This window comes from Capra hircus, chromosome 4, assembly GCF_001704415.2.
Source record: "Capra hircus breed San Clemente chromosome 4, ASM170441v1, whole genome shotgun sequence".
NCBI classification, from domain to species: Eukaryota; Metazoa; Chordata; class Mammalia; order Artiodactyla; family Bovidae; genus Capra; species Capra hircus.
This window is the reverse complement of record NC_030811.1, coordinates 54,818,584-54,839,054: the sequence shown is the minus strand read 5'-3', so window position 1 is coordinate 54,839,054 and position 20,471 is coordinate 54,818,584. Positions and strand designations below refer to the sequence as shown.

At 54.3% G+C, this 20,471-nt stretch overlaps 1 protein-coding gene across 1 annotated transcript; it reads right to left on the bottom strand.

The window, feature by feature from the left end:
• On the bottom strand, positions 6,287 to 19,700 carry AQP1 (aquaporin 1 (Colton blood group)). Its single transcript, XM_018047113.1, has 4 exons — positions 19,091 to 19,700; positions 9,129 to 9,293; positions 8,761 to 8,841; positions 6,287 to 8,329 (listed from the first exon to the last, which is right to left on the bottom strand). The coding sequence occupies exons 1-4, from the start codon at positions 19,478 to 19,480 to the stop codon at positions 8,150 to 8,152; spliced, it is 816 nt and encodes a 271-aa protein (XP_017902602.1). The 5' UTR covers positions 19,481 to 19,700; the 3' UTR covers positions 6,287 to 8,149.

Genomic DNA, 20,471 nt, shown 5'->3' with positions numbered 1-20,471 from the left:
GAATGCCTGGAAAATCCCATGGGCAGAGGAGCCTAGTAGGCTGCAGTCTATGGGGTTGCAAAGAGTTGGACACAACTGAGCGACTTCACTTTAAAGAGAGAGAAAGAGAGAATGCACTCTCTTTTTTTCCCAACTAGAGGTGATGTGCAAGATACACGTCTTGTGTGGCAGGGGTACCTGTCTACCAAAAGCATCCCACAACTGTTGAGCTGGACAAGATCTTGGGCGTCTTTCATCCTGCTAATGACACTTTAACCCTTTAAGTGCTGAACTGCGGACAGGTCTAGGGGAGGCTAGAGACTAGAGAAGCACAGGGTCGCCCGAAACCAGACAGTTATGGGTGAGGGGGAGGTACTTGCAGAGCTCAAAATATATGGAGGTATTTTAATATTAACACATACATGCTCCTATACATACACTAGATAACCAACAAGGACCCACAGAGAACTATATTCAGTATTTTTGATAATCTATAAGGAAAAAGATTCTGAAAAAGGATATATATATGTATACATATACGATGTTGCTGCTGTTTAATCACTAAGTCTGACTCTTTGCGACCCCATGGACTGTATAGCCTGCCAGGCCCCTCTGTCCGTGAGATTTTCCAGGCAAGAATACTGGAGTGGGTTACCATTTCATTCTCCCAGGAATCTTCCCAACCCAGGATCAAACCCACATCTCCTGCATTGGCAGGTGGATTCTTTACTGTTGATCCATCAGGAAAGCCCTGTATATATATATAGAGATAAACTGAATCTCTTTGCTATACACCTGAAACTAACACAACAGTGTAAATCAACTATACTTCAATTAAAAAAATAAAAATGAAAAAGTTAATAGGGAAGAAATTAAAAAGAAATAAATATTTCTAATTCATTAAACTTAAGTTCATGTTTAATATATTTAGTAATATGTTTGACTTGTACTCAACTTGGTGCCATTTAGTATTTAAGTAAAATTTGTTACTTAAAAATATTTTTGAAAACAAACAAAAAAAGAATTGGTGAGGCCATACTAACGCACATCGCCAAAGGTCAGTTCTGCCCTGGTCCCATTCCTCATCAATACACTGGAAAAAACAGAAACATAAGCACACATCTATATACTGAAAATAAGGTTTATTAAAATGAAGTAGAGTCATCAAAGCAAGACACGCTTGTTACAATTCCTGGGCTCCCTTCCCCTGTGGCCTCTCTGCAACCCAGGGCCCGAGGTGTTGGTGGGAACTGTTTCTTGAGGGCCAGGAATGAGGGCCCTGTTGGCAAGAGCCTCATTTGCCTTTCCTACTTCTAGAATTTCCCCTTTTGAGGCACCAAGGACAGTAAACATCACCACCTGTGGGTCCTCGGCCCCCAGAAACGGCCCCTCCCTGGCCCCCAGATCATAGCAAATTCCACTCATCGTCCTCATTGTATTCTAATCCTAAAGAAAACAAGGCGTCATGCCCAGCAGCTCGACCATGAAACATTAATCACTATCTCCTTCCTTGAGAGGCTCCTGTCCAGTGAAGGTGTGACCCCCAGGAATGATGGAAAAATCCTAATGGCTCGGCACGTGGCCGGGCCACGCTATGGGTGGAGGCTCCTGGCACCAGTCCCTCCAGTGCTTTTCCAGGCTGGCTTCTGGCTTTGGTTGCAAGGACACTGAGGGCCAGCCTGGGAACCCCAATAGGCAGTGAGCCCTGTTTGCTTCTACCAAATCCCCAAAAGGCACCATATCCTTGAGGCTAGGTGGCAAATGGATCCCCTAAGCCACCCACAGTCTTTCATCTGGGCCCTCTTGGAGCTCACATGAGCTTTGGAGATGGACAAGGATGCTGGGTTCAGGGAGAGTTATGGGTCTCTAACCCCACTGAAAAACTCTGAAAGAGATGGGAATACCAGACCACCTGACCTGCCTCTTGAGAAACCTATATGCAGGTCAGGAAGCAACAGTTAGAACTGGACATGGAACAACAGACTGGTTCCAAATAGGAAAAGAGTATGTCAAGGCTGTATATTGTCACCCTGCTTATTTAACTTATATGCAGAGTACATCATGAGAAACTCTGAGCTGGAAGAAGCACAAGCTGGAATCAAGATTGCCGGGAGAAATATTAATAACCTCAGATATGCAGATGACACCACCCTTATGGCAGAAAGTGAAGAGGAGCTAAAAAGCCTCTTGATGAAAGTGAAAGAGGAGAGTGAAAAAGTTGGCTTAAAGCTCAACATTCAGAAAATGAAGATTATGGCTTCTGGTCCCATCACTTCATGGGAAATGGATGGGGAAACAGTGGAAACAGTGTCAGACTTTATTTTTGGGGGCTCCAAAATCACTGCAGATGGTGACTGCAGCCATGAAATTAAAAGACGCTTACTCCTTGGAAGAAAAGTTATGACAAACCTAGATAGCATATTCAAAAGCAGAGACATTACTTTGGGTCCATCTAGTCAAGGCTATGGTTTTTCCAGTGGTCATGTATGGATGTGAGAGTTGGACTGTAAAGAAAGCTGAGCATCAAAGAATTGATGCTTTTGAAGTGTGGTGTTGGAGAAGACTCTTGAGAGTCCCTTGGACTGCAAGGAGATCCAACCAGCCCATCCTAAAGGAGACCAGTCCTGGGTGTTCATTGGAAGGACTGATGCTGAAGCTGAAACTCCAATACTTTGGCCACCTCATGCGAAGAGTTGACTCATTGGAAAAGACTCTGATGCTGGGAGGGATCAGGGGCAGGAGGAGAAGGGGACAACAGAGGATGAGATGGCTGGATGGCATCACCGACTCAATGGACGTGAGTTTGAGTGAACTACTGGAGTTGGTGATGGACAGGGAGGCCTGGCGGAGAAGGCAATGGCACCCCACTCCAGTGTTCTTGCCTGGAGAATCCCAGGGACAGCGGAGCCTGGTGGGCTGCCGTCTATAGGGTCACACAGAATCGGACACGACTGAAGTGACTTAGCAGCAGGGAGGCCTGGCATGCTGCAATTCATGGGGTCGCAAAGAGTCAGACACAACTGAGCGACTGAACTGAACTGAACCAAACCCCACTGAGGTCTCACAGCGTCTATGTCTGACCAGTTGACCAACCCCAGTCTTGATCCTCTCTAGAGCCCTTCGCCCTGGAAGAGAAGGATATATCAAAAGGAAAATACAAGTCTATGTGTGTGTGTGTGCTCAGTTGCTTCAGTCGTATCCACCTCTTTGCAACCTTATGAACTGTAGCCCGCCAGGCTCCTCTGTTCACGGGGTTCTCCAGGCAAGAATACTGGAGTGGGTTGCCATGCCCTCCAGTGGGATCTTCCCGACCCAGGGATCAAACCTGCATTTCCTGCGGCTACTGCACTGCAGGTGGATTCTTTACCACTGAGTCACCAGGGAAGCGCATATGAGTTTCCAAGACTCCCAGATTCCTGGATATTTAGAAGCCCAGGACTGAACTGATGCAGGAGGTCATATATATGTGTGACTAAAAGGCAACCCTGAGTTGACCTGAGCATTACTCACAGGTCTCTGGCTGATGTCCCCTATAAAGGGCTTTGCAAAAGCATGCAAAAAGGTGTGACTCAGAACAGATGAGGCAATTGTGAAATCATAACTTTTTGCTCTTGTGAGTTTAATGGAGGGATAAATATCCTAGGATTCAGTAACAGCTGAATTACATCCTGCTTCCTTCTGGGCCAAGTGCTGAGGGCACAGTCTTCCGGGCCAACCTTCACGCGCAGGTCTCCCCTGAACCGTGGGGAGCCCAGTGCAGGAAGCAGCCTGTTATCTGGTCTCAGCATGGATGCAGCTGGGGGAAGGGAGGTTGGTGATAGGTGGCCACCCCCCTCCATCAAAGCACCTCATGTGTGTAGTGGCTTGAATGCTCAGCAGCTGGGGAACCAAGGCTGAGTCACAGAACATTCCAGGAAATATACTCTCTCCATTAAATTTTGATGAACAAAACAGACAAGAGTTATGATTGCTTCAGAAGCTCTGTTTCAATTCAGTTACTCTCCTAAAGCCTCCCCTCTGTTCTGGGCTGGACAGAACATGAGTAGAGTTGGGGATGACCCTTGGGAGAAAGAGGACCTAAAGACCTGAACCCACAGGCTGGAAGGTGAGGAGACTGGGGCAGCCTGGCCCCATATGCTTTAGCCCCCAGGCCTGAGTGGTGCATTACTATGCCTCAGGGTGTAGCATTGTCCTACTCCTTCCCATATATGCTAGTGGCAGAGGACGACCTCTGGATGAAGAAGTTTATCAAATATTTTCCTCCCAAATAGAGAGAGGGGCAGTCAGGCCTGGCCGGCACTGGGTGGGGCCAGTGCCAGAGGAGCAGTCTTGGGCCAGGTGTTAACAACAGGCCCCAAGCAGACACAATATCCAGCTGGCCCCCAAATAAACGGCATTTCTCCTGGAGCTGGAATCCCCTTCAGTCAGTTATTGTTTTCCCTTATTTTTCCTCTCAACACCCTCCAGGCAAAGCAAGCCTAGCTGGCCCAGAGGTAAATTTAGTGGGAGTCTTGACAAAATGGGACAGCACCACATAGTGGAAAGAGCCCAATCTTTGAAGCCAGACAGAGCAAATTCAAACCCCAGTTTGGCCACAAACACACTGTGTGGGCTTGGGCAAATTATTTCATCTTCAGGGCCCTTGGCATCCTCTAGAAAAGGAAGCTGTTATCTCTGCCTTCCAAAGGTATTGTTAAGATTAGAAAAGCTGTATGTGAAGTCCAAGGGGAGTTCCTCAACCTCTTCTTCGGGCTCTGTATCCTGGTACTAAAATTCTAGAAGTTAAAACTAAACAGTTAACTAAGAAAGGCCCTTCTCTGGAATGGCCAGAGGATGGCAAAGGAAGAGCAGGGGTTAAGGTGGGGGGTGCCCAGGGCCCCTGGTGGGGACTGAGAGGGCTTCACACCAGGGAGGAGGGGACAAGATAAGGAGATAAGCCCGGAAGGGCTGTGAGAGAGAGTCTCGGCACACCTGCCTGGGGAGGCCTAGCTGCCCCAGGCTAGCCCAGACCCTGTTTCCATGGCCTGGCCTGTACACTCCCACTCATAGCAGCTTGCCCTCAGCCTGGGAGGTGCAGAGGCAGTTTGCATGGACTGAGGCCCTAGCTGTCACTCGTAGGGGCCCACTGCACACTGGGATAAGAAAGCCTGCTCCAGCCACACTGACCTCACAACCTCCACAAGCCAAGTTGCCACTGTATCACCATCAGCAAAGCCCCCCCATAGAGGGAGGCAGGACCTGGGCATCTCTTAGAGCAGAATGGGAGACCCGGGACCTTCCCAGTCACCCCTGACCTGCCCAGGTGGCCCAGTGAGATGTCCAGGTTGGTGGTTCTTGGAGTCTTCCAGACTCTGGGCCTCCGTTATTGGGCACTGGGTTTCCCCATGTACTTGTCCCTATTTTGAGAAACTAGCCCTTAGAGTGTGGGGTGAGGCATGGAGGGGGGGCCTGCATCCACATATCAGCTTGGCAAAGATCTGTCCTGAGACTTGGGCCTGTCTCTGAGGATCCTCTTGCCTCCACTGAATGAGGGTATGTACGCCTGCTGTGCCCCCAGTAGCAGGGGGCCACATGTGGGATGGGATTTTGTGATCTGAAGAGGGCTGGATGGGGCCTTTCCAGCCTGCACCGGCCTTGGTCTACACCAGGACAGGTGTAAAGGCAGGAGCAGACAGAGGGGTCCTTTTCTGGCTTCCTGTCCTCCTGGGGACAGAGGTCAGCCCACTCTGATCTCTTCTGCCCTGAGGATGCCCTGACAAAAACCGTGGGAAGATGCCCATCCTCACAGAATGTGGCTCATGCTTTCAGAGCAGAGGAACCCTTCACACACACATACACACGCCCGCCACCCCACCCCTGCCAGGCCCTAAAGAACTGAGGGACTTTTCCCCTCTTAGCTACTGCATGTCACCTCTCCCCAGCATCCCTTGTACCTCTCACTAACCTCACTCTGATGGGTGAGTCCATCTCCACCTCCACCCCCAGAGCTGAGCCCCCCAGGCAGAGCCCAGCCCCAGGGCAGGTGGGTCAGAAATGTGCTAAGGGCCAGAGAAAGAGGGGCCCAGGCAGTCCCTGGTGCTCCCTGGGCACTGTTCTAAGGAGGGGGTTAGAGAGAACCCTCAAGCTGTCACACTTCAATCCTGCAGGAGCCTTCTGTCCCTCAGATGGAGCTCTGGTTGTGTCCACCCCCTGAGACCAGGGATCCTGGGGTACAGTGGCTCCCCCTCAGACTGGGCCCAAGTTCTCAGACCCAGTGATCCCTGTGGGAACACAGTGCCCAAAGAAGAAAAACCTTCATTCCAAGGAGTCTGGATGACCTATATTGTGTTTATTTTCTTAACATATAATGAAATTCCAATTCCAAAGAGACATATATGCAGAGCAGACAGACGCAGGGCCCTGTGTGCAGCAGCCAGGACAGTCAGGATGGAGCGCCCCCCTTTCCCCTCCAAGAGTCCCCTCACCCTTCCCGGCACCTGGCCATTACCCGGGCAGAAACGTAGGATCTGGGTCTAAGAGGGCCCAGTCCCACAGTCCAGGGAGTAGCCAGAGGCACGGCCCTGGCTGCTAGGCCTGGCTGAATCGTCGTCTTGCTCCGGGTCCTGGACCTCAGTTTCTTTCTCTGTTAAATGGACTAGAAGCTTTTGCTCAGGAATGGAGGAGAGAGTGTATGGATGTTATGATGTGTTGTGATCATCAAGGGCCTCCTGGTCGTCCTACTGCTTCCAGATACCTATGTATTGTGTCTCCCAGTGTTTGTCACCATCGTGGCTGCGGGGCATGGGGGGACCTACTCTGGCCCTGGTGGATTTGTATGGAATGTGTAGATAGCTGCTAACAGACTGTGCTCAGAATTATCCTTGGGCTGAAGCCACAGCTACTTCATTCGGTCAAGACCAACTCTCCCCTCCAAATAAATGAAGAGGGAAGCCTATGGCCTAGGAAGCCTGTGCAGGTCACCCAGCTTCCCCCCAGGGCTTCCAACCAGGACCTCTGGAATAAGGGGAGAATCTGCTTCTCCTCCCACCTCGGGATCAGCTGGGGGCTCAGAACCCTCACTGAGGGTCCAGCAAGGACATCTGTCTCCGGGGGCTGACCTTCGGATGACCAAGTGTCCTTCAGTCAACACACCCCTACATAATGTTGACCTGTGTCTGCACTGGCAAGAGAAACTGAAGAACCAAATAACGCCGAGGGTGATGCAATGATAGGTGGAAAAGATCAACTACAGCTCAGTGAAGGAACGTGGACATTCCTCCCCCTCCCTCAGATGATCTTCATTCTGCAACAGCAGGCTCTGTCCACTCTCAGCCCTGCTCCCCAGGAACGGGAACTTCCAACGGCTGGATGACCTGTTGCTCTTTGCTTTGGAACATGTGTGTCTATGTACATGTGTTCACATAGATGTGTAGGTTACAACTATATACTAGGCAAGTGGAAGAAGCAGCGCTGGGCCAGACTAGGTCTTCCAGAATGTGCAGTGTGTCTACACTTACAGAATCCTGTAAGTGATTCTGCAAGGGGTCTCGGGCCCATGTAGCTCTCCCTACCCCTGCCACTTTACAGATGGAATTACTGAGTCCCCAAGATTGAGACATTCCCAAGGTCGTACAGCACCTCCAGAGCTGGGGGAGCAGCCCTGGAAGCCAGCCAGTCCTCAAGGACGGGCTCTGACTGCCCCCTGACCCCACCACTGCACTTGGTGGGGTCTCTTCCCCCTCAGAGCATCCTTGGGGCAAGTGCATGTTACAGGAAAGAGGGCCACGCCCGGAGGCACAAAGCAATCACCGAGGAGCCCCAGGCACCTGCGGCAGGTGAGCTGGTGAGCAATTTGGGGATGGGGGGGGGGTTTCTGGCATACCTCCCATCACACTCTGAGAGGACAACTTAGCAAGGTAGGTCCCTCTCTTTCACCTCCTTTGTGACTTCAAGGGAATGGATGATTGGAAAATCTTGGTCCTCAGGGATCCCCAAAGCCGGGAAGAGGAGAAAGAGAAAGAAGGTGATAGCAACAGTCCCAAATCAGACTTGGCCATGCAGGCCCTGTGGATCTTCGGGAAGCGACTTTGGCCAGCTTGTCAGAGTGTCTATGATACAGATTTCACCCCTCCCCTCCCTCTGCCCGCCCCTGCCCCCACACCCCCGACATGGATGCCCAGGCCTAGCCCCCTTATTTGGGCTTCATCTCCACCCTGGAGTTGATGTCGTCGGCATCCAGGTCATACTCCTCCACCTGACCACTGGTCCACACCTTCACGCGGTCTGTGAGGTCGCTGCTGCGTGGGGCCAGGATGAAGTCATAGATGAGCACTGCCAGGGCTGCTCCGATGAACGGCCCCACCCAGAAGATCTAGGAACAGACAGCAGACATGCTCAGCGGGCCCTGATGCGACCTGCTTCCCATGAGAGCCCCGACCCACCCCCCCACTGCACGGTGCACCCCAACCTGTGCCTGGGACAGAAAAGGCAGTGCTGAACCCCAGCATCTGCAGCCCTCCACCCCCTACAACTGGTCCAAGCCAGGACTTAGGTAGTGATTTTCTCCTTGCTTCTGTGTGACCCAACTCAGCATGCCTGGGAGAGGAGGCTGCCTACACTGCCCTGCCTGAGGTGTGAACCCACCACCTCTGTATCTCAAGTCTCATCTTCCTGAGTTCCTCCCCATGGCCATCTCGCAGGGCCTCTGTGATGGAAGATGATGTCACAGGGTGGGGGATGGATCTACCATAAGGCACCAAAGTCTCCCTCCCACCTGCACGGTACAGCCCTTCGACCCCTTACCCAGTGGTCCTGGAAATTGTGCGTGATCACCGAGGAGCCGAAGGACCGGGCAGGGTTAATACCGCAGCCAGTGTAGTCTATCTGTAGGAGGGAACGGTCAGGGGGAACAGGAGAGGAGATGGAGAGAAAGAGACAGAGGGAGAGGGTGACATGGAGGAAGAAGACCAGAAAGGAAACAGGGCAGTGACCATCAGACCTGGAAGGATGGTCAGCCAGGCCCTGTGCTTCCCTCTCCAGGGCAGCTGGTCCCCCAGCCTGTGGAATGAGCCCTGTGTGAGTCCCACCTCCTGCCCTCAACAGGACACCCTCAGCAGCCTGGCTCCACCCTCCCTACCAGCACTCCTACTTGGGAAGATCCCCCCACTCACCGCCAGCAGGTGTCCCAGGGCCACAGAGAAGCCAATGGCCAGGGGCCCGGAGCCCCCGAGGTCGCGGCGCCTCCGGTCAGTGGTGGCCAGCACACACAGCACCAGCTGCAGAGTCCCGATGATCTCGATGCCCAGGCCCTGGCCCGAGTTCACGCCAGGGGCCAGCTGTGGGGGAGAGGGGCGGAGAGGCTCAGTGAGCAGAGCAGTGAGGATGGAGTCCCAGGGCCCCCAGGCCTGGGCACCAAAGGCCAGACCCTCAGTGCCCTCAGAGCCCACTGCATCCACCACACTCAAGCACTTACAGCCAGCAGTGAGCACCAGGCCTTGGCCCCTCCCACACCTGTTGAGGAAGAACCAGCTTGTCCTAAACCCCACGGCATCCTCCCCAGAGGCCAGAGAGGCCTGGAGACGATGGTGCTTCTGCATCCACCTACATCCAGACCAGGGTACCCTGGGGTATCAAGGCCATAGGTGACAGGCAAGCCCTAGGCATGGGAAAAGATGATCAGGGACATTCAGGGACAGTCAAAGAAGAAGAGGAGCAAATGGGTGGGAGGGCCCAGCTGGAGACATTTCTTCCTACCCCCACATCTTGAACATTCCACCGCATCCCCTGCAGAGCTGGAGAGGGACTTCGGCAGTTAGCTGGCCGCAGCTTCCCGTGTCCATCTCTCCCTTGAGCCTCTGTTCCTCGCAGCCCCCACCTCTGTCTCCTTCCCACCTCTGTCTGTCTCTCCCCTCCACTGTCTCTCTCCCATTTCCTCTGGGCCCCACCCTCCCTATCTGCCCCCTCCTTCTCCCTCCTGGCCACACAGGCCCCGCCACCACCGTCTGGCTCCCACTTGCTCCTGGGCCACTTTTAGAAACATGACTCATGGAAAAAGAAGGGAATGGGAGCTGCCATGAGGTCACCAAAGCCCTCCCTCTGTAGCTGCAGCCAGTAGACCCCTCCCCAAGGAGCCTCTGCACCATCTCCCATGTGGGGGTCGGTCCCAGGGGCCAAATATGCCCACACAGGGGACCTGGGCCACGTGGGCCAAGGCCCACTCACAAATATGCCTCGATGTGGCCACGGAGGCTGCCTTCTCCCAGGCAGGGCTGGTGTGTCCAAATAAGACTGAACTTGAACCTTCTTCCTGAGCAGGGTGGGGGTGTCTCCAAGGCTACAGGGCACTTTGCAGAATCCTAGGTGGAGGGCACCCCTCCACCATCCAGAGGTTTTTACAGCCCCACCCTGAGGCCATCTTACAAGAACAATTCTCTTCCCGCCTTTGTCTGCCGCCCTGGATCACAGGGAAAATGACTCATATCCCCTCCCCTCGGTTGCAGCCCCAGCTCTGCGCGCCTTTCCTGGCCGACCCCAGGGCTGCAGCCCCTCAGCTCAGCCAGCCCTCTGGGAAGTACCCAGCTTTCTTTGCACCCGTGTGGGGCTGTAGAAGTGACCCTGAGTTCAGGTCCCTACTCTCCTACTTGCTGGCACTATGACCATGGTCTTGCCCCTCTCTGGTCCTCAGTTTCCCCATCTGTAAAACTGATCTAATTTTTCCTTCCCCATTCCCCAGAGAGGCCAGAGGTTCTAAGGCTTGGGGTGGAGGGGTAGGGGCTGTCTTGGGGCATTTGGAAAGGGTTGCAGAGGCAGGTGGGCTCAGGATAGTTGTTGTGGCTTTGTTCTGGTTCTTTCTCTTATCCTCAGAACTAGGTGGGGCAGGCAGAACAGGAGGGGCTGTGCTGCTCAGGAGTGTGGACAGTAGAGTGAGGCCCACCTGGAGCAGAGACAGGCTCCACGGAGGCCAGGATGATGAGGCCAGGCAACTTGCACCGATACCCATCACATTCACACCTGCCGCTGCCCTCCGTGTCTGAGCGCTCAGGAAGCTCAGGGCTCCTCCTCCCGCGCGCCTCCACACACTCTCCTTTGATCCCCAGGGTCGGCCTAATTGCTGGCTGGCAGGAGTCCCGAAACCAGCCCTTCCACTCCGATTAATGGAATGATCGCTCTAAGTGGCTCCTGCCTCATACTCCTCATCCCCACCGCACTCATCACAGATGTGGTCTGGGCGAGCTCATTCTTAACCAAATCTCAGCATTTCAGCTCCTGCTCTGCCCAAGGACACCACTTTTCATGCAAAGTGAGCAGACCAAGGGCCCTGGTGCCATGCCCAGTCCACAAGAAGTGATATCTGCCCTGGGGACTCTAAGACATACCTCATCCTAGCGGCCCAGAGCCCTTAGAATTTGACTGCCCAGAACCACATGGGTTAGTAAATTTCCTCTCCCTAAACCCATTACCACCACCGCCATCAAAAGGAAGACTCCCCTGATTGCTTCTACGATCTCCTCTCTTTCAACTGCCTAAGAAGTTGTGCTACTTACATCTGAAAAAAAAAATCATCGATCATTCCAAATTGAAATGGATAAAGGTCTGCTGAAATTTGACGTCCAGAAGAGAGCAAGTAAAAATTCAGACCCAATGTTCCGATTTTGTTACTATTGTTATTTCATCTCTTCAGTCGTTTCTGACTCTTTACGACCCCATGGACTGTAACCCGCCAGGCTCCTCTGTCCATGGGATTTTCCAGGCAAGGATACTGGAGCTGGTTGCCATTTCCTTCTCCAGGGGATCTTCCCAGACCAGGAATCGAACCAGCATCCCCTGTTTGACAAGCAGATTCTTTACTGCTGAGCCACCTGAGAAGCCCATGTTCCTGTTTACAACCTATTGAATTTGACACAATGGCATAAATAGGGCTAATCCCAGTTGTGGTTACTTGTTATTGAAAAAAAAGTTTGTATATCCCCAGAGCATTTTGCCCAGCCCGGGTCTTCTATTCCACTAATTAAGGCCAAAAAAAAAAAAAAACCACCAGTAACAATTTTCTGAACACAAATATAAATAAGAGAAAAGCCACACATTTAATCTTAAGCATCAGAAAGATGCAAGCTCTCCAGTTTTGTATCAAACCCATTGAAGCCCACTCTCAAGGTCCAATTCAGATTCCTCCATCAATTCCAATTCAGCATCAAGGAGTTTTTCCAGGTCCCTGGCTGGAATTAACTTCTGCTTTCACTCATCAAGCCCTCACTAAACAGCCTGCAAATCTTGCAGAGAGATAAACTTTTTGTCTCCTATCGGGTGCCTCAGAACCCCTGGCCTGGGAGCTCAGTGGGGACAGAATACGGGCACCTTCTCATCTCCCTGCCCAGACCTCGAAGGGACACTTACTGTATGGAGACAGGAGGGGCAGACAAGGAAATTTCTTGGAGGCCCAGTGGTTAGGACTCTGCACTTTTCACTGCTGAGGGCCTGGGTTCGACTCCTGGTCAGGGAAGTAAGATCCCACAAGCTGTTAGGTGTGTCCCCTCTCCCCCAAAAGAAGTGGCAGATAATGTTAATTTTCTAGCATTTCCACCCACTCTAGAAGGAAGTTCCCTGGAGCCAGGGCTGGTTCATTTGCTTTCTAGCTGGGAGACTGCAGGCCAATATTAGTTTCTGTGGACTTTGCAGGGCAGCCTGCTCAAGGCTCTGTGAGGTTACAGACGGGGAGCTCAAGGCCTGGGAAGGAGATGGCAATGCCAGAATTCTTGCCCCAGAGTCTATGCTGCCTACATTCACAGGCAAAGGTGCTGGCTACCTATGCACCTGGCTAAAGGTCCTGTCTGTTGCCATCTTAGACTGAGGACCTGGCAGAAGATGTTCTGTAGCTGCCAGGGTGCCCCGGGCCCCAGGGTGGCACAGAGCTGACCTCTCCCGGCAATGAACTTCGAACCCTCCTCTCCCTGCTGCCCATGAGCAGACTGACCAAAGTGACTCCTGAGGCCCAAGGCCCCAGCATGACCTGAGCATCCTGGTGTCCCACCCTTCCTGAACCAGGCCTGGTGGAGCTCTGGAGCACCCATTAAAGAACAAGACATCAAGGACCACCCCACCCACCCGCCGCCTGCAGGACTCAGTATCCCAGTGAGCCCCCTCCCCAAGTATCACCCTTCCATCGGTGATTTTTCAAGCGCCCATGTGCCTCTGGGTATCCACGGCTTTGTGTGTCTCTCTACATCGCTCTCTGCAGAGTCTCTGCGTGACCACATATGTCCAGATGTGACTCTTCTTTTTCCTTAGACATTAAGAGGTTTATTAGACACTAAGTAAGTGAAAAGTCTACCCAACAGTTATAAAAGTTCTCAACCTGTACACACTAAACTATACAACCTAAAAACAGGTGACACAAAAGTTGACAGAGCTACAAAAAGAAAACGATCAATCCACTACCAGAGTGAGGGGGGTTAACCACCTCTCTTAGAAACCAATGGAGGGAAGTGTCGATAATATGAACAGCAAGAACAGGGAAGATTCAAACCCCGTAACTAACAAGCTTGATTTAAGGAAAATACATATGCCCTGCACTTCCAAATTCAAGAATGTACCCTCTTTTTCAGCCCACGGGGGACATTCAAACTAGTCATGTATTAACCCTATTAGGCAGGACACCGCCTCTTGCAGATGTGGGCTCTGGGGTGCGGTGGGGGGCAGGTGCTGTGTGTGGCCTTAAGTGTCTGTGTTGTGTGTCTAGTGACATTTCTGAGTTGTCACCCTGTCCCCATGTGCTGTCCTCCGACAAACAGGTCCACTGCTGGCTGGGGATGGGGGAGGAGATGGGATGGAAGCACCCTTGAGTAAGAGAGAAAGAAGCAGGTCTCAAAGCGCCCTTTATTTGCTCTCAGAAGCCATTTCATCTTCCTGACAAGGAACAATACACAAAGCAAGGGCTTCCTCCTTCCCTCCCTCCTTCTTTCCTCACTCGGGGGCAGCCCCTGCCTTCCTGCTCGGGAAAGGAAGAGGTGCCATTGAGGAGCGCCCCCTCCACCTCCTCCTAGGGTCCCAGGGCTTGAGCGGGACCACCCAGGCTTGAAAACGTTCTTCCCGCCCACCCGTGTGTGTGTGTGTGTGTGTGTGTGTGTGTGTGTGTGCGTGTGCCCGTGTGCATCATACTGTTGTGACTGTGCACACACACGTGTGTGCCAGTGAGCGTAAGTATGTGCAATTTGCAGAGATTTTCAAGGGTTGTAGGCAGGCGGCTGGGGTCACAGTCCTGCTCCACCATCATCTGCTGCACAATCTTGAGTGACTCCACCCATCTGTGAGCCGTGGTTTCCTTATCAGTAAAACAGAGGCCTCAGCCCAGATTATAGCCCCAAACTGTCTGTAGGATTCCTTCCTGCCTGACATGGGACCCCTTCCCCCAAGACCTGCAGTCACCCTCCAGACTAGGGTCCTGAGTGCAGGATTCCCATCTGGCCATGTGAACGGCCAATCTCCATACAGCCCAGAGCCTGTAATAGGGCCTCCCGCCCACCTGGAATGTTAGATGGTCCCCACCACTGCCCCCGCCCCACAAGAGCCACATGCCCCAGAGCCACGGCTGCCTCACCCCCTGCCTGCACAGCCCTGGTAACCAGGAGCTTATTGATTTGGAAGCTGTCCCTCCCCAATTTAAAAGAGTAAGTTCTTTCTTTACCCTGAGCAGACACCAGCCCCAGGTTGTCCTGATGGTGGGGTTTCAGGCACTGAAAGGGCATGCTCATGGGAATGGGAATTTTCCCACTTTTCTATCAGCTTGTGAGTTGTTTTTAGCCTCAGAGTGTACTCGTCCACTGGCCCTCAGCTCCTCGGTTGTGTGAAGAGAGCCCCTCACTTACCCCCTGGGGAACCACCTGGGTTAAGGAGCCCCTCTGAACCAGGACAGAGGGTCTGGCTGAGGGAATTTTCCTGCCCTTACCTGCAGTTGTGTGGGCTCAGCCCACACAGGGCTCAGATACATCTGTTCTTCCAGAGGGCAGGGACCATGCCCCCAGGGGGGCTCTGCCAGCAAGAATCAAGGGCTCCCTGTGCCTCCAGGAAAGCTTGCCCAAGCCAGTCTTCAAGGTGCAGGCAGGGGGCATGTCTGAGCTGCTTGGGGGAAGCCCTAGGTGGGTAAGGCCAAAGGCACCCTGCTGGGTGGGGCCCTAGGGAAAGCGGGGAACACCATGCGGGCCTGAGGTCAGGTTGGGGGAGACTGCATGGGATTGCCCTCCAGTGAGCCAGGGCAGTGAGGGGAGGCTGTGACCTGGGCTGGGGGAGAACAATGGAAGAAGGTGAATCCCCTCAGACTGAGGGACCCCGGGGGGCCATATCCCCTCTCAGGGCATAGTCTCTTCAGAGGAGGATTCCCAGAGCAAGCCCTGGTTAGGGGCCAGTGTCAGGATGGACGATATGGGGCCGGCAGGGCGGCTCCAAGGGCTCTAATGGGGAAACTGCCTCAGAATTTTCCATGGTGAGGAAAGTCTCCACCGCAAAGCTTCTGCCTCTCTCTGCGCCTTCCCCCTCATCAGGCTCTGGCTGGAAACAGTAATTACATGTCCCATCTGTGGCACCACCACCCAGCCCCCAGCCCACTCCCTGGACAGGGCCGTCGGAAAACTGGCTTCCCTTTCCCCAGTCCACCCTCAACTCTGGGGGAGGCGGAGGGCCCTCAACCCTGGAAGAACCGGTGGCACGGGGAACAGGGGTTAGGGAGTTGGGGGCGCTCTCTTTCTGTGGTTGGGGAAACCGAGGCTCAGGAAACTGGGGAAGCAGAAAGTGTGGGGCTAAAGTCAGGTGCCAGATGCAACAAGTAGAAGAGGTGCCCCAGGCACTCAGGCCCAGCATCAACAGGGTTGAGAAAAGACCCCAAAATAAAGGAGATTTGCACTCTGCCTGAGCTCCCAAAGGGGCTGAATTCACAGGCTCTGGAACGCAGGCAGACACTGACCTGAACCCTGAACCCTCATTGTTCTCTAGAGGCCCGGTCTCCCACCATGGCCCATCCCCTCCCCAACCCCCCATCAGCCACACCCTGTGATTCTCAGGCCATGACCTCCTCTGCTGGAAACCCCTTCCCTCCACCCTGGAATCTCTACTTTTAGGCTCCCGGGACACCTCCTCCCTGAAGGCCTCCTGGCCCTCATCACAGCTCAAGGTCAGAAGTTCCCAGGTGCCCTGACACGTCTTATCACACCTGCCTCCTGCCCCCTATCTTTGACAGATGCGCAGCAGCCTTATCTTGCTCGGGACCATGGACTCCTCAGAGCAGGGAGTGGCCTGACTCAGCCCCGAATTTAGTCTGCAGTAGTGAAAGTCATGTTTACAGCGAACATGGGTAAGCAAGCAAGAGAGGGGAAGAATGAACAGAGCCAGTGAGTGGTCAGAATTTCAAGGTTCAAGAGCATCTTCCAGTTCTCAGCACCCAGCCACGTCTTGCGATATACCCATTCCACAGATGGGACCTGGGACCTGAGGTGGCTTGCCTGAAATCACACGGTATTAGTAGCTGAACTAGGGCAGGGCAGGCCAGGCACCAGCCGCTGCCTCTGTCTTTCACTCTAAATAAACTCAGGGTCTGGCTTTGAGAACCAGCTAGGATGTGGCAGGATAGAGAGAGGTCCACGGTAGCTCCAGGGCATATCCTGAGCCCTGACTCAGTGAGGAGAAAGTTTTCTCCAACATATCCCCATGGGACACCCCCTGACTCACTCCAACCACTTCCTGCCACTTCTTTCCCTATTTTCCTTGAAAATCTCCATGCCAACGACTGGTTTGGGCTGGGAGAGGCCCGGATTCAAGGGGCTAGGGGAAACCTCTCCCAGAGCCTGGAGGAAAGAGCATGTCACCTGCTATGTAGACTGGTCTCTGCCCTTCTTAAGGCACTGAGGCCACCTCCCAGGCCCCTTTAGATCCCAGGCTCATTGTTCTGAACCCTTTCTGAGTTCTTCAGCCCAAGACATGTGTTTCTGGACCCCAAACTTCCATGGTGGGGCCAGGGCAGTCCCTGGGCTCCCACCACGATGTTCGCTGCCCTTATGCTCAGCCTGGCACTTCTTGGGCTCCTCTTAGCCAGCCCCTCCTGCAAAGAGTGATAAACTCAAGTCCACAAAGTGAGCTTGCTGGCAGTATGGGTGTGGCCAAGAGATATCAAGGTCCCCTCTTGGAGACTTAAGGGCTCTCAGCTCCAAGAAAGTCAACAAGTAAGCAGCCAGGCCTTGAACCCAACTTGTCTGCTTCTCTACTCAGGGTTGGGTTCCCTTTCTCCCTCTCCTGCAAACCACCCAGCCCAGGTATTGGGGAGACTGGAAAAATGGAGGCTGGCAAGGGAAAAAGACACTGAATCAGGGCCTGGCCAGATCAAGATTGCACAGGGATGCTTGCCCTCCTCAAGCCTGCCTGGGATGCCTGTGTGAGAGAAGAGAGTCACCAGCAGATGCCTGGCCTGACTTGCCCTTGAGAAGGAAGGTCAAGAGGGGACCAGAAGGCCTGGGGAGACTCTATTCCTCCCCAGGAAGGATCCTTCCCCTTGCCCATCATACCCAGCTGAGCCCCGAGGTGATCCTGACCCTACTCCGTGGGCACACCCTGAGGTTGCCCAGCTCTGCCCCAACTAGAGAGACAGGCCTGGAGGACCTTACACCCACAAAGACCACATCTTCTTTGACTAAAGTTTAAACTGCAGCCTGAAGGGCTAACCTTCAGTCCTGGACTGGGTGAAGTGTCACGGTGACACAAGGAGTGCTAATCCCTGCCTGGCAGGGTCATGCCAGCTGCCCTCTGCATGGACCTTCGCAGCCGAATCTGGACTTTGGCTGGGAAGCGGGAGGACGGCTGCTTGCCTAATCACCCGCCACTCTCTCTGTGGAGCCTTTGGCTGCCTCCCTCTCTGTCCCCACACCCGCCTGCCCTGCCCACGTCCCGCCAGCCCGGACCTGATCTGATTCCTTCTCTCTCCCTCCCTGTGAAAACCCCTCCTCGGGCACTCTGAGACCTCCTCCAAGACTTCCTCGGCCTCTCAGGCCAAATTTTCCCCCTGCTGTGGCCCAAGCCAGGTCTGAGTTTGCACTTGGCTGAGGGTCTGGAAAAGCCCAGGTCGGCGACAGCAGGCAGCTGCCTGCCAACGGTCAATTAGCTGTGCTAAGCGGCCCGGGAGGAATTCTTTTCCAGTTTCCACCCAGTCACCCACATCTGCTTATCACGAGTGCCCCCAGGTCAGGCCCGAACAGTGGGCACACACAGGGATGCACTCACCTCCAGACACACTCACACCGCGGCACTGACACGCTCACAGACACACCTTCAGAAGTAACACCGCCAGCTTTCACAGGTTCGGAGACCCATGCTGGCATCCACGTGTGCACACACTGCTCACAGACACAAATACATGCGCCACACCTCTCTGCGTCCGGTGATAGACAGCAGACCCAGAGATGGAAGATGTCCATCTCCATCAGAACGGAGGCGAGACGTCCCTGCTCCGGCCCCCACCCTTTGCTCCAATCCAGGAAAGTCACCTGCAGGCTGCCCTGAAACTGTTTTCACCTCCCATCTTTGCCCCGTTCCTGGAGCCAGCAGAGCAAGAGGAGCTTTTTCCTTGAAGGCAGTTTGAGGACCTGTGTGAAGGTGGGGCTGCCTGGATGCTCGAGCAGCCCCTCTGGGAGAGCTCTGCTCACACAGGATTGTGTGACCAGCTGCCGACATGCCAGACATGTGGTCCAGGGAGACTGGGGGCAGCAGGCAGAGTGTAAGAGGGTACAGGCTGCATGCAGGAGGGAGCCGCTGCCCAGACAGGGCTGAGGGGAGGGAGGGGAAGAAACTGCAGCCCGGGGGTGAGGAGCCGCTGGCCCCACTGTTAGCTGCCTCCAGAGCTTATTCCCCACAATAGAGACCCGCAGGGGACATTGGCAAGGCTGTTATGCTCTGGGTCTCAGCTTCCCACAGTGCCTGGCAGAAAACAGGCTCTGGACGGCAGGCATAGCTGAGTTCCAGGTACAGCTCTGCTTGACCTCCAGCAACCTCTCATCCTCTCTGTTCCTCAGTGTCCCCATCTGCACAATGGGTGGAGAATGAGACGGGCCCATCTCAGCACCATTCTAGAGCCCCCAGAGCCTGGGGCCACCCCACTCACCGCATTGAGGCCAAGCGAGTTGTCGGGCAGAGAGGAGGTGATGCCCGAGAGGATGGCAGTGGCGACGATGGCCCCCACGCACTGGGCAATGATGTACATGATGGCCCGGAGGATACTGATCTGGCAGCTGAGCAGGAGCCCCAGTGTGACGGCTGGGTTGAGGTGGGCACCGCTGATGTGGCCCACGCTCTGGGCCAGCGTGGCGATGCTCAGCCCAAAGGCCAGTGACACTTTCACGTTATCCTGGACTGCACCTGTCGTCTGGTTGCTCTTTATTGGGTAGTGGAAGCCCAGGGCTGAACCGATGCTGATGAAGATGAAGAGGATCATGGCCAGGAACTCAGCCACCACCGCCCTCCAAAAGAGCTTCTTCTTGAACTCGCTGGCCATGCTGGCAGGGGGCTTGGCTTGAGACCGCTGCCTGGTGCTCGCCTCCCTCTGAGAACTGAGCCACAGCCTGGGCTGGGCCTATTTATAGGGCCTCGGGGGGAGGAGAAGGGGGGAGCACAAAGGGAGGAAGGCCTCTCCTTGCTCCTGGCCCGCCCCACACCACACAGGCCTCCTCTTAGCGATGGATGCAGACACAGCTCTGCTGTCGGACTGCCAACTTATTTTCCCTTCCTCCTCTCTCCCCTCCCTCCCTCTCTCCCTCCGCCCTCAGCCCTGCCCAGCCCGAGGAGGCAGGCAGGAGGCAGCCACTGCTCTAATAGGCTTTGAGAAATTCCTCCAAGTTGGCCCCACTCAGGGGGCCAGAGAAATCCAGGTGTCCCCGCCCTGTGTGCAAAGCTCAGGGGGTGCCAGAGGGCAAAGCCAGGCCTCCAGATGGACAGGGCGGGGTGAGCGGCAGGGATCAGCAGGTGGACGTTGCCCTCCAGGAGGCGGGCACCATGACCCTGCTGGCCTGGCATCCCCATCCCACTCCAGAGTGACGTTAGCCTGGAGCCCACATGTCCTGGGGTTCCTAGGGGCTGTCTGCGCCTCCCGCACATGGTTCAGACCTGGCCACTGGATGTCACTGTAGGAATGCCCCAGGGCCCCCAGCCCCACCAGCCAGATCTCAGCTGATGGAGACACGGCAACACCAGAGGGTACAGAGAACTTGTCTGTGGACCACCCCCGACAATCTGGTCAAGGGCAGGCCTGAGATAGGTGAGAATATGGAAGGCCCCCACTCTGGGAGCCCTCAAGTTTCTGGGGCAATTTGAGCAAATGATCTCGGGGCAGGAGCGGGAAAATGAAGGCAGGTGAGGATATTCGTCTCAAAGACTGTCAAGCTGGTGGACCCTAGGGGAGACAGAAGTAATAGCAGACTAACCTGGAGACGGAGGCCTGTGGTTGGCAGTGGGGAGGAGGGAGCGTGCAAGTGAGGGGCAGAAAGACC

Coding starts and splice junctions, on each gene's coding strand:
- AQP1 (XM_018047113.1), bottom strand. CDS start 19,480: ATGGCCAGCGAGTTCAAGAAGAAGCTCTTTTGGAGGGCGGTGGTGGCT. Junction 8,842..9,128: donor CCCTGGGACACCTGCTGGCG/GTGAGTGGGGGG, acceptor TCCCTCCTACAG/ATAGACTACACTGGCTGCGG. Junction 8,330..8,760: donor ACAATTTCCAGGACCACTGG/GTAAGGGGTCGA, acceptor GTCTGTTCCTAG/ATCTTCTGGGTGGGGCCGTT.